General features: G+C 45.9%; 1 protein-coding gene across 1 annotated transcript; it reads left to right on the top strand.

Moving 5' to 3' along the window:
• Window positions 1–2,972: 2,972 nt before the first annotated feature.
• Window positions 2,973–4,118, top strand: LOC119826297 (apoptosis-associated speck-like protein containing a CARD). Its single transcript, XM_038347508.2, has 3 exons — window positions 2,973–3,294; window positions 3,502–3,558; window positions 3,782–4,118. The coding sequence occupies exons 1-3, from the start codon at window positions 3,021–3,023 to the stop codon at window positions 4,033–4,035; spliced, it is 585 nt and encodes a 194-aa protein (XP_038203436.1). The 5' UTR covers window positions 2,973–3,020; the 3' UTR covers window positions 4,036–4,118.
• Window positions 4,119–14,307: the final 10,189 nt, after the last annotated feature.

The raw sequence follows: 14,307 nt of genomic DNA, 5'->3' as shown, positions 1-14,307 counted from the left end.
GGGCAAATGTATATTTGGAGCTGGTCATCCAAACCACAAGCAGTTTCGTTTAGGTTCAAAAACTAACATCCAAAATTTTTATCTCGTCTAGAATTTCCATCACTATCAAGTTGAGGCTAAAGAGGTCTAGATTTGATTCATCTATAGGAGTGTGTGTCCAGGGCCAAAAGGGGACAGAAATGGACTAGGTCTGTCTTTTGACCCATGAAAGAGACGTTGATTGTGTTAAGAAGGTTACAGTACAAGACAGAACAAGAAGCCATGTCTAAGGGAGGAGGACTAGGAAACCAGTGTTGCTGCTTCTGAAACTAAACCAAGTCCCTGGGGCTCAGAGAAGAGGTCCTGATCTGTACCCCGGGAAAGTCTCCCAACAGCTAGTGATACATCCACAAATGTGCAATGGCTTACACCTGTAACCCCAGCACTCAGGAAGCTGAGGTAGGAAAACAGCCTCGAGTTTGAGGCCACTCTGGTCTAGAAAGTGAGAAAAGATCTGGGAGTGGTAGCACACACCTTTTGGGGGTTTGTTGGTGTTGCTGGTTTGTTTCGTTGGTTGGTTTTTGTGTAGGGAGCAGTTGGGATTTGTTTGTTTGTTTGTTTTGGTTGTTTTTGATTTTTCAAAACAGGGCTTCTCTGTGTAGCCTGGCTGTCCTAGAACTCTCTCTGTAGACCAGGTTGGCCTTGAACTCAGAGAGATCCGCTTGCCTCTGCCTCCAAAGTTCTGGGATTAAAGACTTGTACCATCATACCCAACAGTGGCATAAACCTTTAATCCCATCACTCGGAAGGCATTCAGATCTCTGAATCCAAAGCCAGTTTAGTCTACATAATGAGTTCCAGCATATCCAGAGCTACATAGGGGGACACTGTCTCAGATAGATAGATAGATAGATAGATAGATAGATAGATAGATAGATAGATAGATAGATAGATAGATAGATAGATAGGTAGATAAATATAGGTAGATAGATAATATTTAGATAGATAGATTGATAGATATAGATAGATAGATGATAGATAGATATAGATAGACAGATAGATAGATGATAGATAGATAGATAGACAATAGATAGATAGATAGATAGATAGATGATAGACATAAAAAAGAAAAAGTAAACAGACATATTATAAAAACTATGATAGAGACATGGAGGGATCCAGGGGAGAAACCAAGGAAAATCCATTTTGCCCAAGAAATAAAAATAGCAAGGAAGGGCAGGATGAAAACAGAAATTAATCAAATGCATGATGCCCTAGGTTCAACCATGGCTTTAAAAAGAAGACAGGAGCTAGACTATGAGCCATCAGCCCTAAGCTAAGTGCTCTTAAGCCTCCCACCTGGGTGCTTCTTCCCTGGTGTACATGAGGCTGCCCTTCCCTCAAAGAGAAGCATAGAAGTAACAGGTATGGAGGATCGCAGCCTAAAGAGAGTTGACATTACTCAGAAAAGGTGACTTTCTAAAGACAGTTTATTTATTTATCTATGTACATTGGTGTTGTGCCTGCGTGTATGCCTGGGTGAGGATGCCCTGGAACTGGAGTCACAGACAGTTGTGAGCTGTCCTGTGGGTAATGGGGACTGAACCTGGGTCCTCTGGAAGAGCAGCCAGTGATCTTAACCGCCGAGCCATCTCTCCAGCCCAAGAAGGTAACTTCTCTTGTCAAAGGACAGGCTCAGCAAACGGAACAGAAGAGAAGAGAACCCGAGCAGAATAAGTGCTGTACCATAATCTGAAAGTCAGCAAGACAGAAGAACCATAGAAGAAGCTAACACAGGCTCTCAAAGGCCAAGTCAAGGAGCCTGGACTTGCTTCTGAGGAGTCTGGTGAATCACAAGAGCACAGAGGGGCAGAATCCTTTGTGGAGATTAAGAAGATGTGTTCTTTAGGTGGTAATGAGCTGAATTTTTTTTGGAAGAATAGGGATTAATGAGGAGCCGTAGCAAGCTTTGTGAGTCAGGGACACTAGTTGTCCCATGACGGTTGCTACTGGAACACCAGCCTCAGGATGGAGACACTCTGTTGCCCTGAAAACTTAATCCAGAACTTAACAGTGTTAAGAGGTAGAATTTTGCCCGTCCTGGTGGTGCACACCTTGATCCCAGCACCCAAGAGGCAGAAACAGGTGAATCTCTGAGTTCTAGGACAGCCAGGGTTACCTAATGGTATTCTGGGGGTGGGGGGTGGGGGGCGAGTCTTAGGCCAGATGTGGTAGAGTACACCTGCAATTCCAATTCCAGTCATCATGAGACTGAGCAAAAGGACCAAGAGTTCAAAACTAACTTAGGCTACACACCTAGACCTTATCTAAAATAAAGACACATCCTTAGGTAATGTCTAAGTGGCCTGCCCTTGGCACAGTCCCCAGCATTGTAACAACCTCCCCCAAAAGAAATCACAAGAGCTACAAATAAGTAACTCTGTTAACTAGCAGTAGCTTGTAGTATTGTCTGGATGGGTAGATGGGGAGGGACTCTTGAGCCTGGTGGACGAAGAAAATGCTTAATAAGTATGCCTGAAACACTTCCTTTTTTCTGTGGCATTAGGGGGCTTAGTGTTCTAGCTGTTACAATTCTAATATACTATGGCATGTGAGAGAGATCTGGGGAAATGAGATTTTGAGTTTCTAGATTTCCAAGATTCTAAGCATCTATATACTACAGTAGTAAATTCAGAATAAACAGAAACAGGTTGTTGTTCAGCACCAGCTGGTTTACAAGCAAGAACTCCTGATCGTCTCCCAAAAAAAGCCAGAGAATAGCAGTTTACTCCACACTCCATCCCCATTCCCCCACTTCCAACACACCTCCCCCGTCTCCCTCTGCTGCCTAGCCAAGAGTGGAGTCTCAAAGTCTCAGCGCTGGAACCAAAACTTGCAAGCTGGGGAAAGAAAGGGAGCAGTAACTGGAAGAGGGTGGGGGAGTCTCGGCCCGCCCATCCGGATGCCTAGGCTGCTGACTTCCTGGTCTCAGCCGGCCACGGCAAGGGTAGCAGGCCACCGCGGCTGCGAACCCGAGAGCCATGGGGCAGGCGCGGGATGCCATCCTGGACGCTCTTGAGAACTTGACAGCGGATGAGCTCAAAAAGTTCAAGATGAAGCTGCTATCGGTGCCGCTGCGCGAGGGCTATGGTCGCATCCCACGGGGGACCCTGCTGCCGATGGACGCCATAGACCTCACGGACAAGCTTGTCAGCTTCTACCTGGAGTCTTACGGCACGGAGCTCACAATGACTGTGCTTAGAGACATGGGCATGCAGGAGCTGGCTGAGAAACTGCAGAGAGTCTTTGAGAAAGGTGAGTGCGGCTGCGCCTGTCCGGCTACCCTCAACTTCCTGCACCCCGCCAGAAGGCCTGCCTCTTTGGCTCTTAGTTTTTTTTTCTTCTACAAAAGCAAAGAAATCTTCCCTTTGTAGCCTTGAACTTAGCACCCTGGGTGGAGGGGGAGCCAGCTCCAGACAGACTGTTGATAACTGAAAAGAACCACCTGACATTTCTTTACAGCGCCCGGAGCTGTGGCAGCTGCAACCAGTGCCCCTCTTCCAAAGGGAGCCCGAACAGGTGAGGCCTCCCCACCCTACCACACCCTTGCACAGCCTATCTGTTGTGCCAAGGCCAGAGCCAAAACTAATCCTACCTACTACCCAGGCATTCTGGGGCGGGAGAATAGCTCACCTATGTAGTCTTGGTGGGTGGCCTTCCTTGATCCCCCACTCCCACCCCTAAAACTACATTTACTAAAATTTGAAGCAGTGCTCAACATTGTTCTGACTTCTGTCCCCAGCACATTTCATTGACCAGCACAGGCAAGCCCTCATTGCCAGGGTCACAGACATCGACGGTGTCCTCGACATCCTGTATGGCAAAGTGCTGAGTGAGGAACAGTATCAGGCAGTTCGAGCAGAGACCACCAATCCAAACAAGATGAGAAAGCTCTTCAGCTTCGCTCCATCCTGGGACCTGACCTGTAAGAACTTGCTTCTCAACGCCCTGAAGGAAACACAGCCCTACTTGGTGGCGGACCTGGAGAAGAGCTGAGGTATTTTCTCCAGCTACAGCCCCTACCCATCTAGCTCCTAACTTTGTATACACAATTTTTTTAAAAAAAAAACGAGTTTGTACTTGTGTTTTCTCTGCTCCCTTGGATGTTTGTGCCTAGCTAAGCTATGTTTCTAAAGGTCAAATGAGCTAAAGGGCGGGTTCAGTGGCAGATCATGGACCTACCATGCACAAACCCCTGGGCTCAATCTCTAGCCCCAAAATTCCAGACTTCTGGTTTCACTGTTCTAGTGTGTAAGACTTCTCAAATGAATCCTGGTTCCCTGTTTGGGAGCTCTTCCCATATTTTCCCAAGGGACTACTCATCTATCCAGATCAGGTTAAAGTGGGGGTAATGTTCAACAGGGCTTAGAACTGGGAGGAGCAGCTGTGCCAGAGGCATCTAGAAACAACCAGTCCATATAAGATTCTTTAAATGCTCTACCTTTCCCATAGTTACACTGTCTTCACAGGAGAGGCAGAGGTGCCAGCAAGGCTACTAAGGAGCCCCAGAACGCCAACCACCTACCAGCTTCACTCCCCCATCAGACTGGGCCTGGCCTCTTACTGGTCCTCCCTTCTTCTAGTCTACCTCCAAAGGCCTGAGTCACCAAAACTGGTCAGAGGAGCAGACTGTCTTACTTGGTATACCCGGACTTGCAGCCTGGCCCTAAAGCCCACCCGAGCCCATCTCCTGACACACGCTTCCACATATACCCCACATTCACATATGCTCACAGCAGGCACTACATACACACTTGGAATACAGCTCTGGAAAGCTGTAACATCTACTTGTCCCAGCATGCTCAAAGGGACACCCGCTGGCTCAGGAGACACTTTCCAGTGACTATGGCAAAGTAAGCTATTGCCATGGCACATCTTCACGAAGGCCTTCTAATAAACTGGGCCTGTTATTAAAACACAAAAACTTTTCCTCCAACTCCTATGTTTTTTTCTTTAAACTTGCTAGACGTGCTGGCACAGGCCTTCGATCCCAGCGCTACCCAAACCAGCCTGGTCTACATTGTTCCAGGTCAGCCAGGCATATAGGGATATTAACCTGACTGAGAAAATAAAACTCCACAGGACCCTAGTGGTTCCATCAGACAGGACCATAAACAGCACTTTTGCAAGAGTAGCTACAGAGCGGGGGATGAAACTCTAAACTCTACCATGCCTGAACCCTGGGCTTGTTGCCCCACCCCCGGGATGAGAACACTTGCTAATCCAGCACTGTGGAGAGAGATATGAGAGTACAAGATGGGGCAGAGTTAGAACGGCGCTGAAGCTCGCAGGCCAGCTAGCTAGTGTGCAGCACAGCACAGAAAGAACAGATACCAACCTAAGTACAGACATACATGCTCACATACACACACAATACATTTTTAAAAGGATAAGCCTTGGGGTTGGAGAGACGATTCAGCAGTCAAGAGTAGTGGCTGCTCTTCCAGAGGACCCAGGATCAGTTTAGAGTGCCCACATGAAGTCTCAGTCTTTAATACCTGTTCCAGGGAATGTGATGCCCTCTTCTGGCCTTTGCAGGTACTGTATGCACATGGTACATAGACTTGGAAAACGCATTTATAATAATAAACTATTTTTAAAGACAAGTTTGGCCATGGCTCCTGATACCACTAAAGGCCATACAATTACCCAGGGTCTGGGCTGTCACCTGATCCCAGAGTGGGATCTGAGGGTCATGCTGCAGCAAGGGCCATAAAGACCTGAGTGGCCTGTATTGTCACAAAGTGCCATGGTGACATCTGAGACTGGGTGAGGACCATGTGTGGGGTTTTGGCCATGATGGCACCCAAAGCCGTGCCACCACTAGGGCCACACCTGAGTGGCCAGCACTGTCACCTGGAGTCATGGTGTCATCCAGGCCAGGGCTGCTGCCAACGGCCATATCTGGGTCCATGATCCTACCGCAGCCAAGGTATGGGTTGTTTGTGGCTCCTGATACCATTGAAGGCCATGCCAATGCCAGGGGTCTGGGCTACCACCTGGGGCCATGTTGGTGGCCAAGGGCCACTTTCCTGCTGGATCATGCCATCCTGAGTGATCTGCACTGCCACCTGGGGTCATGGTGACATCAGAGCCCAGGCTACTGCTGGGGACCATGTCTAGATTCATGGTCCTACCACAGCCAGGATCTGTGTTGATGTCCATAGTCTATGATGCCACCAAAGACCACACAGATCCTGTGGCCATGTTGGTGTCTAAAGACTTCCACCAGCAAAGCCATGCCAATCTGGCCTGCACTGTCACCCGGGGTCATAGCTGCTCCATGACCCTACTGCAGCCACAGTCTGTGTTGATATCCATGACTCCAGATACCATCAAAGACCATGCCAATGCTAGGGGTCTGGGCCACCACCTGAGGTCATGTTAGTGTCTGAGGGTACCAGTCTCAATGGCCTGCACAGTTAACTGGGGTCATGCTGACATCTGAAACCAGGCTGCTACTGGAGACCATGTCTGGGTTCATAGTGCTCCCACAGCTAGGTTCTGTGTTGATATGGTCCATGGTACCAAAGTCCACATGGATACCCAGGAATAGGATGCAACCTGTGGCCATGATGGTGTCTGAGGGTTGTGTTGCACTAGGGCCATGCCAATCTGGGTGGCCCACGCTGTCATACAGGGTCATGGTGTCTCTCGGGCCTGGGCTGCTGCCATGGGCCATGTCTGGGTCCAGGACCCAGTAGCAACCAGGGTCTGGATTGATATCCCTAGCTCCTGTGCATACCAGGGGATATGCGGATGACCGGGTGTGGACAGCCACCTGAGACCATATTGGTGTCCAAGGACCTTGCTGCCACTGGGGCCATACTGATCTGGCCTATGCTGCCACAGGGACCATGGTGACATTGGGGAGTTGATATAGCAGCTGGGTCTGTGATGATGTCCATGGCCTGTTGTTACCATAGGGGGTCATAAAAACCATACATGTTAAAATCTGAGGGCTGTGCTGAGCCTGCCCCACCCCCTTACTGGACACTCCCCACTCTGATCACCTCTCACCATCGGCTGACCCAGATGACATGAGCCTAGGAAAGCTGACTCTGCCCTTCACCTGAGTGGGGCAGTCCCAGTGGTCTGAACCAACAAACTCAGCTACCACCTAGACCAACATCCTGGGCCTTGGGTCAACCCACCCTTACATCTGCCCCATCTATGACCTGCTGGAGTGTGTGAAGGGGACTGACCCTGCAGAAGATAAGCACAGGATCTCCAAGACTCCAGAAGGGAACAGCAGGATATATACCCAAGAGGAGTTTCGGTGAGGGTCCAGTGATGGTGTGCCAGAGGTAAGCTGATTGGACAAAGGAGTACACAAAAGTGTGATACACTACAGCTTCCCATGACACTAAGATGAAGAGGTGTTAGAAAGGGAGGTGATTTGTTTTTAATTAATTTGGGGGGTTGTCTTTTAGGGACATGCTGCATGGGTAGGGGCAGATATGGACGTACTGGGAAGCAAACAGGATTATGGTGATGATGTGAAATAACAAAAGAACCAATAAAGATTTATGCTTGAAAAGAAAAAGATAAGCTTGGAAGACATAAGCAGGCAAATATCTGAGTTCAAAAACAGAATTACATGCCGAGTCTGTCTCAAATTTTTTAAAATAAATCCTTTAAAAAAATAGTTCCAAAGCAATAGTTTGTTCTTTTTATAAAAGAAGGAATTCAATAGATAGATCAGACTGGCCTTGAACTCAGAGATTTCCCTGCCTCTTCAAGTGCTCAGGTTGAAGGTGCATGCCTCCACACCCAGTCTGAAGCTGCGCAGTTCTAATAGCTTTAGCAGGTGAGGAGAGGCTGAGGGGACAGGTAAAGTACTTGATGAACAAACATAAGGACCTGAATTCAGACGCCAGAATCTATATAAAAGCTGGAAACTAACTCTTTGGTAAAATGGGAAGCAGAGACAAAAGAATGCCCCTGGAAGTTCAAAGACCCTAATTCAAACACGGTAGTAAGAACCAACACCCAAGGTTGTCTTTGACCTCCACATGTGCATACGCTCACACACAAACTCAGATCTTTGAGACCCCACTTCCCCTTCATAGTTTTTCCTGGGAGTAGGGAAGAATTCAGTCCTCTAAGTCTTAGATTTCTGGCATAACATAGTGGTTTAAGGGTAAAAATTCTAAAAGATGAAAATTCAAACCCAGCTCCTGGCCTAACTATGAAGAAAGCTGCACCTTCAGTATCAATCTACAAACTGAAAACAAGACCTAGCACTAAGAAATGCACATTAGTGTCAGCTCTTTCCACTAGGACATTTAACTGCGTCTGAGTACCTGCGCTGTACTACAAGAAAGACCAGCTCTAGTACCTTCCAGTCGTGGTAACTAAAACTAACCCACAAAAGCCCCACATACGCCCAGTGCCTTGGAGCAAATCTCAAAACTAGACGCTTGGAACACTGTGAAGAACTAGACGACCGCTGATCAGTCCTGTAAAGACAAACAAGCCGCTTTTGGAGGCAATGGACAAAGTGACAGGACTCGATGTTCATTAGTAATCCCAACCAGGAGTCACAAGGAAATTTCCAGCATCATACTTATGCCAAACTCTTTAAGACCCACTCCACTCCAAGTGTTTCTCTGTGTTGCCCTGGAATTCACTCTAAACCAGGTTGGCCTCAAACTCAGATATTCATCTGCCTCTACCTCTTCAGTGTTGGGTTTAAAAATCTTTGCTACCCGTCTGACTATGCCAAACTTTTAATGATGCCCAACCCAAACTATTTTTTTTTGGCGGGGGGTGGGGGCGGGTCGGCTTTATTGAGACAGAGTTCTATATAGTACAGGCTGGCCTCCAACTCAGAGATCTGCCTCTGAGTGCTGAGATTAAAGATGTACCAGGGTAAAAAAGCTTTTCTTTAAGTTTATTTAGGGGCTAGAGAGATGGCTCAGAGGTTAAGAGCACTGGCTGCTCTTCCAGAAGCCCTGAGTTCAATACCCAGCAACTACATGGTGGCTCACAACCATCTGTAATAAGTGTAATGAGAACTGCTGCCTTATGGTGTGCAGGCAGAACACTGTAGACATAAATCTTTTTTAAAAACTTTATTTAGTGGGCTGGAGAGATGGTTCAGTGGTTAAAAGCACTGCCTGCTCTTCCAAAGGTCCCGAGTTCAATTCCCAGCAACCACATGGTGGCTCACAATCATCTGTAATGAGATCTGGTGCCCTCTTCTGCCTTGTAGACATACATGCAGACAGAATACTGAGAATACTGTATACATAATATTAAAAATTAGCCAGGCAGTGGTGGAACATGCCTTTAATCCCAGCAGTCAGGAAGCAGAGGCAGGAAGATCTGAGTTCCAGGCCAGCCTGGTCTACAGAGCTAGTCCCAGGACTAGGGCTGTTACAGAGAAACCCTGTCTCAAAATATATATATATATATTCACATGTGTATACATATATGTGTGCATATATAGAGATATATGTAGATATATATCATTATGTAATAAGTGTTCTGCCTACATGCCAGAAGAGGGCACCAGATCTCATCACTGATGGTTGTGAGTTTCCATGTGGTTGCTGGTAATTTAAACTCAGGAACTCTGAAATAATCCTGTACTCCATCTCTCCAGCCCCAGGCTCTAAAGTTTTTTTTCCTTAAGTATTTATTTATTTATTATACAATATTCTGTGTGTGTATGCCTGCAGGCCAGAAAGAGGGCACCAGACCCCATTAGAGATGGTTGTGAGCCACCATGTGGTTGCTGGGAATCGAACTCAGGACCTTTGGAAGAGCAGGCAATGCTCTTAACCTCTGAGCCATCTCTCCAGCCCCAGGCTCTAAAGTTTTTAAGAGGACTCAGTGCATCACACTAGTGATTTTCCCATGTCTCCCACCCAAGTGTTGGGACTAGAGGTGGGCACTATCTCCAATTCAAAATGATAAACTTTCTCAAATCTGTTCAAGCTTCAGCTTCTGAACAAGAATAAAAGCCAGCCCAAACTAGACTTGTGCTATTTACAAAAATCTGTATACAGGCCGGGCGGTGGTGGCGCACGCCTTTAATCCCAGCACTCGGGAGGCAGAGACAGGAGGATCTCTGAGTTCGAGGCCAGCCTGGTCTACAAGAGCTAGTTCCAGGACAGGCTCTAGAAACTACAGGGAAACCCTGTCTTGAAAAAAAAAAAAAATCTGTATACAGGCTGGGCGTGATAGCCCATATAGCCTATAAAATCCCAGCAATTGGGAGGCAGAGGCCTAGTCTACAGTGTCTCAGGACTGTAATAACAACATCCATACAAAAGATGACCCAGGCATTCTCTGCCTAATTTCCTCTTCCTAAGATTTTTATTATTTTTAACTATGTATATACTTATGTGCATATATGCGGCCAGAGGCTTTGGATCACTATGGAGATGGCTTTGAGCTGTTTGATTTGAGTACAAGGGATCAAACTAATCTCTGCAAGATCAATGTATGCTGATCTTGCTTTTTAAAAAAAGAGGGAGTGAGGAGGTAGATAATTCAACAGATAAGCATCTAGATTTGGTTTCCAACACCCACATGTTGGCTCGCAACCATTCATAGGCACATACACGTACATATACACATCCATTAAGGCAAAACACTTATACACATAAAATATGTAACTCTTGGGGCTGGAGAGATGGCTCAGAGGTGAAGAGCACAGACTGCTCTTCAAGAGGTCCTGAGTTCAATTCCAGCAACCACATGGTGGCTCACAACCATCTGTAATGAGATCTGGTGCCCTCTTCTGGTCAGCAAGCATACAGACAGAACACTATACATGATCTTTAAAAAAAAAAATGTAAATCTTAAAAAAAAAAGTTGTATTTATTGGCAGAGATAACATAATATTGTGAGGTGCTGTAGGAAGTACAACCTGAGGCAGGGATGGGAACCACAGAGGAATTGTGGAGCTGTCACAGTCAGGGCTGGAGAGATGAGTCAGTGGTTCAGAGCACACACTGATCTTGCAGATTTGTTTGGTCGCCTGTACCCACATCAAACAACTTAAAACCACCTGTAACTCCACCTCCAGTGTGATCCAAAGCCTCTGGCCACATAAAGGTAGACTCCCCAGACACACATGTATACACATAATTAAAAATAAATCTTAAAATCAGGCAGAACATATGCTACTAGGTCATTTCTTCTGTATTTTAACTGGTATCCTAGTTAGGTTTCTATTATCTGCGATAAACACCATGATCAAAAGCAACTTGTGGAGAGGCTTTATTTGGCCTATACGCACTACTCTTAGTCCATCATGATAAGCAAGAAATAAAGGTTGAAACAAGGTAGAAAGAACATGGAGGTAGGATCTGAAGCAGAGCACCTGGAATGTAGGAAACTCCCAATCTGACTAAAAGCAATGGTATGGTAGTGGGCCCATGACTATAATTTTAGTACTCAACAGGCAGCAAGATCACAAGTTCAAGGCCATCCTGTGCTACATACAGTAAGTGTCCATTTTAAAAATAGTAAGTCGACACCTGATCTCACACTGGCAAGTCACCAAAGTCCAAGAACACTATGAATGCACAAAATTACCTTTCATGAAATTATATACCTAAGGTACATATGGAACAAGAAATTTCTCATTTCCAACCCCACAAAACAATATGAACATTCCCAAACTTAAAAATACCAGAAACCACTGGGCGGTGGTGGCTCACACCTTTAATCCCAGCACTCGGGAAGCAGAGACAGGCGGATCTGAGTTCAAGGCCAGCCTGGTCAACAAGAGAACTATTTGGGAAGGATTAGTTGTCTTTTGGAGGAAGCTGTGTCACTAAGAGGTAGGCAGGCTTTGAGGCTCCATACTTGTGCCATTCCCAGTTTGTTGACTTTTGGTTTTTTCAAGAGACAGGGTTTCTCTGAGTAACAGTCTTGGCTGTCCTGGAACTCACTCTGTAGATCAATCAGGCTGACCTCAAACTCAGAGATCCACCTGCCCAAATGCTGGGATTTGGAGAGATGGCTCAGAGGTTAAGAGCACTGCCTGCTCTTCCAAAGGTCCTGAGTTCGGCTGGGCGGTGGTGGCGCACGCCTTTAATCCCAGCACTCGGGAGGCAGAGGCAGGCGGATCTCTGAGTTCGAGGCCAGCCTGGTCTAGTTCCAGGACAGGCTCTAGAAACTACAGGGAAACCCTGTCTTGGGAAAAAAAAAAAAAAAAAAAGGTCCTGAGTTCAACTCCCAGCAACCACATGGTGGCTCACAACCATCTGTAGTGGGGTCTGGTGCCCTCTTCTGGCCTGCAGAAATACACACAGAATATTGTACACATAATAAATACTTAAAAATAAATAAATAAATGAATAGATAAATAAATAAATAAATAAATAAATAAATAAATAAATAAATAAATAAAGGTGTGCGCCAGTAACCCAAGCTGCCCTCTGCCACTTGTTGGTAGCCTTGGGATGTGAGCTCCTGGCTGCTCCCATTCTCCTATCTTCACTCTACTCCATCATGAACACTAACCTGTCAAGTCCAATGAAATGCTTTTAGGTTGCCTCGGTCATGTTTAATCACAGCAACTAAGACAAAGTCAGAGTAAACTGCAAAACCTAAACAAAAGCCTATCAGCCTAGATGACAGCAAGGTTCCTACACTGCACTGCTTTTTGTAAAACCCCAGACATTACAAAGTACTAAATATAAATACTCTCAACTAGAAAATACTCCTCTTGGACAAGATGCCAACTGCAAAGAACTGTTGTTCAAAGCTTATTCTCAAGGCCTACCCATCCCAACTCACCCTGTCAATCCACTTTTTCAAAGTTTAAAAGGCTGGAGGGTATGGATGGTTCATCCAATAAACATACTTGACTTTTAGAGTTTTGTTGCCAGTACTAGGGAGACTACTACCCTCTTCTAGCATTCATAAATACCTACAAGCTAGTGGTATCCACTCATACATAATTGAAAATTAGGCCAAGCTTGGTGTTGCTCACCTTTGGAAGGCAAAGGCATGTAGGTCTCATTGAGTTCAAGGCCAGCCTGATCTACACAGGGAGTTCCAGGCCAGCCAAAGCTAAATATATATAGTTTGTCAAAAAGTTAACTGCATAATATAGTAGACTGTATGTACGTGGGGGGAAAAAATAATTTAACTCAGAATTTTTTGGTTTTGAATTTTTATGTTTTAGTTTTTTGAGACAGGGTTTCTCTGTGTAGCCCTGGCTGTCCTGGAACTCACTCTGTAAACCAGGCTTGCCTCAAACTCAAAAGATACACCTGCTTCTGCATCTGTCTGCTGGGATTAAATGCATGCACTGCCACCATCTGGCAGAACTAAAGTTTTCAAAGGATGCCCAGCTTGGCTTTCCACTACAGCACCAGCACGTTTCTGTGTTTATCCCAACAAGCTGGATAGCCCTCGATTCCTAAAACCCTTTCTCTTCCCCGGCACACACAATACACCAATACCCAAAGCCAACACCATGAGAGTTCTGAGCACTCTGCATGTGTGCAGGGCCAGATATTACCATCAGTATCTTCTTCAACAGTTCTGGAGCTCTAGGTCATCCTCAGAAACTAGTAAACTCAATACTAGCCTGGGCTACCTAAAACCATTATCTGGGCTAAAAAAAAAAAATTTTTTTTTTGTCAATGACACAGTTTTGCCTGATGATGACCTGGGCACCAGAACCAACTGTCTTCATCTACCCACATACTACACTATACCTAACCACTACTGGGCACCTGGTAATAAAAAGCTTCAACCTCAGGGCTGGAAAGATAGTTCCAAGGTCATCATAATGATCAAGTTGCCAAATATGGGGATTACAATGTTTTAAATCCTGACTCCACCCCCCCTTTGGTTTTTGGAATTTCTCTACAAATAGTCCTGGCTCTCCTGAAACTCACTCTGTGGAGACCAGGCTGGCCCAAGAGATGCACTTGCCTCTGCCTCCCAAGTGCAGGGATTAAAGGTGTACACCACACCACTGCTACCTGGCTGACTCCACCCTTGTTATTCAACTTTCCTTAAAGGGAGGAATTGTAGCCAGGAATACCACATATCTTTAATCCTAGCACCCAGGGGCAGTTTTAGGTGAGCCATGGTTACACATTTACCATAGTCATAGCAAACAGCTGAAATAGGACTAAATTCAAAGCATCAAATTTCAAAACACCAATGACCTACAGAAGTCAGGGTTCGGGCAGAATGTAAAAGTGAATCACCCAGAGCACCAGAGCACTGTAAGCATGGTCGTCTTCCTGAAATCTAGGTACCAAACATTCACCTCTTTCCTAGAAA

The sequence above is a fragment of the Arvicola amphibius genome, chromosome 1, assembly GCF_903992535.2.
Source record: "Arvicola amphibius chromosome 1, mArvAmp1.2, whole genome shotgun sequence".
Classification (NCBI taxonomy): domain Eukaryota; kingdom Metazoa; phylum Chordata; class Mammalia; order Rodentia; family Cricetidae; genus Arvicola; species Arvicola amphibius.
This window is presented reverse-complemented; position numbering and strand designations above follow the sequence as displayed.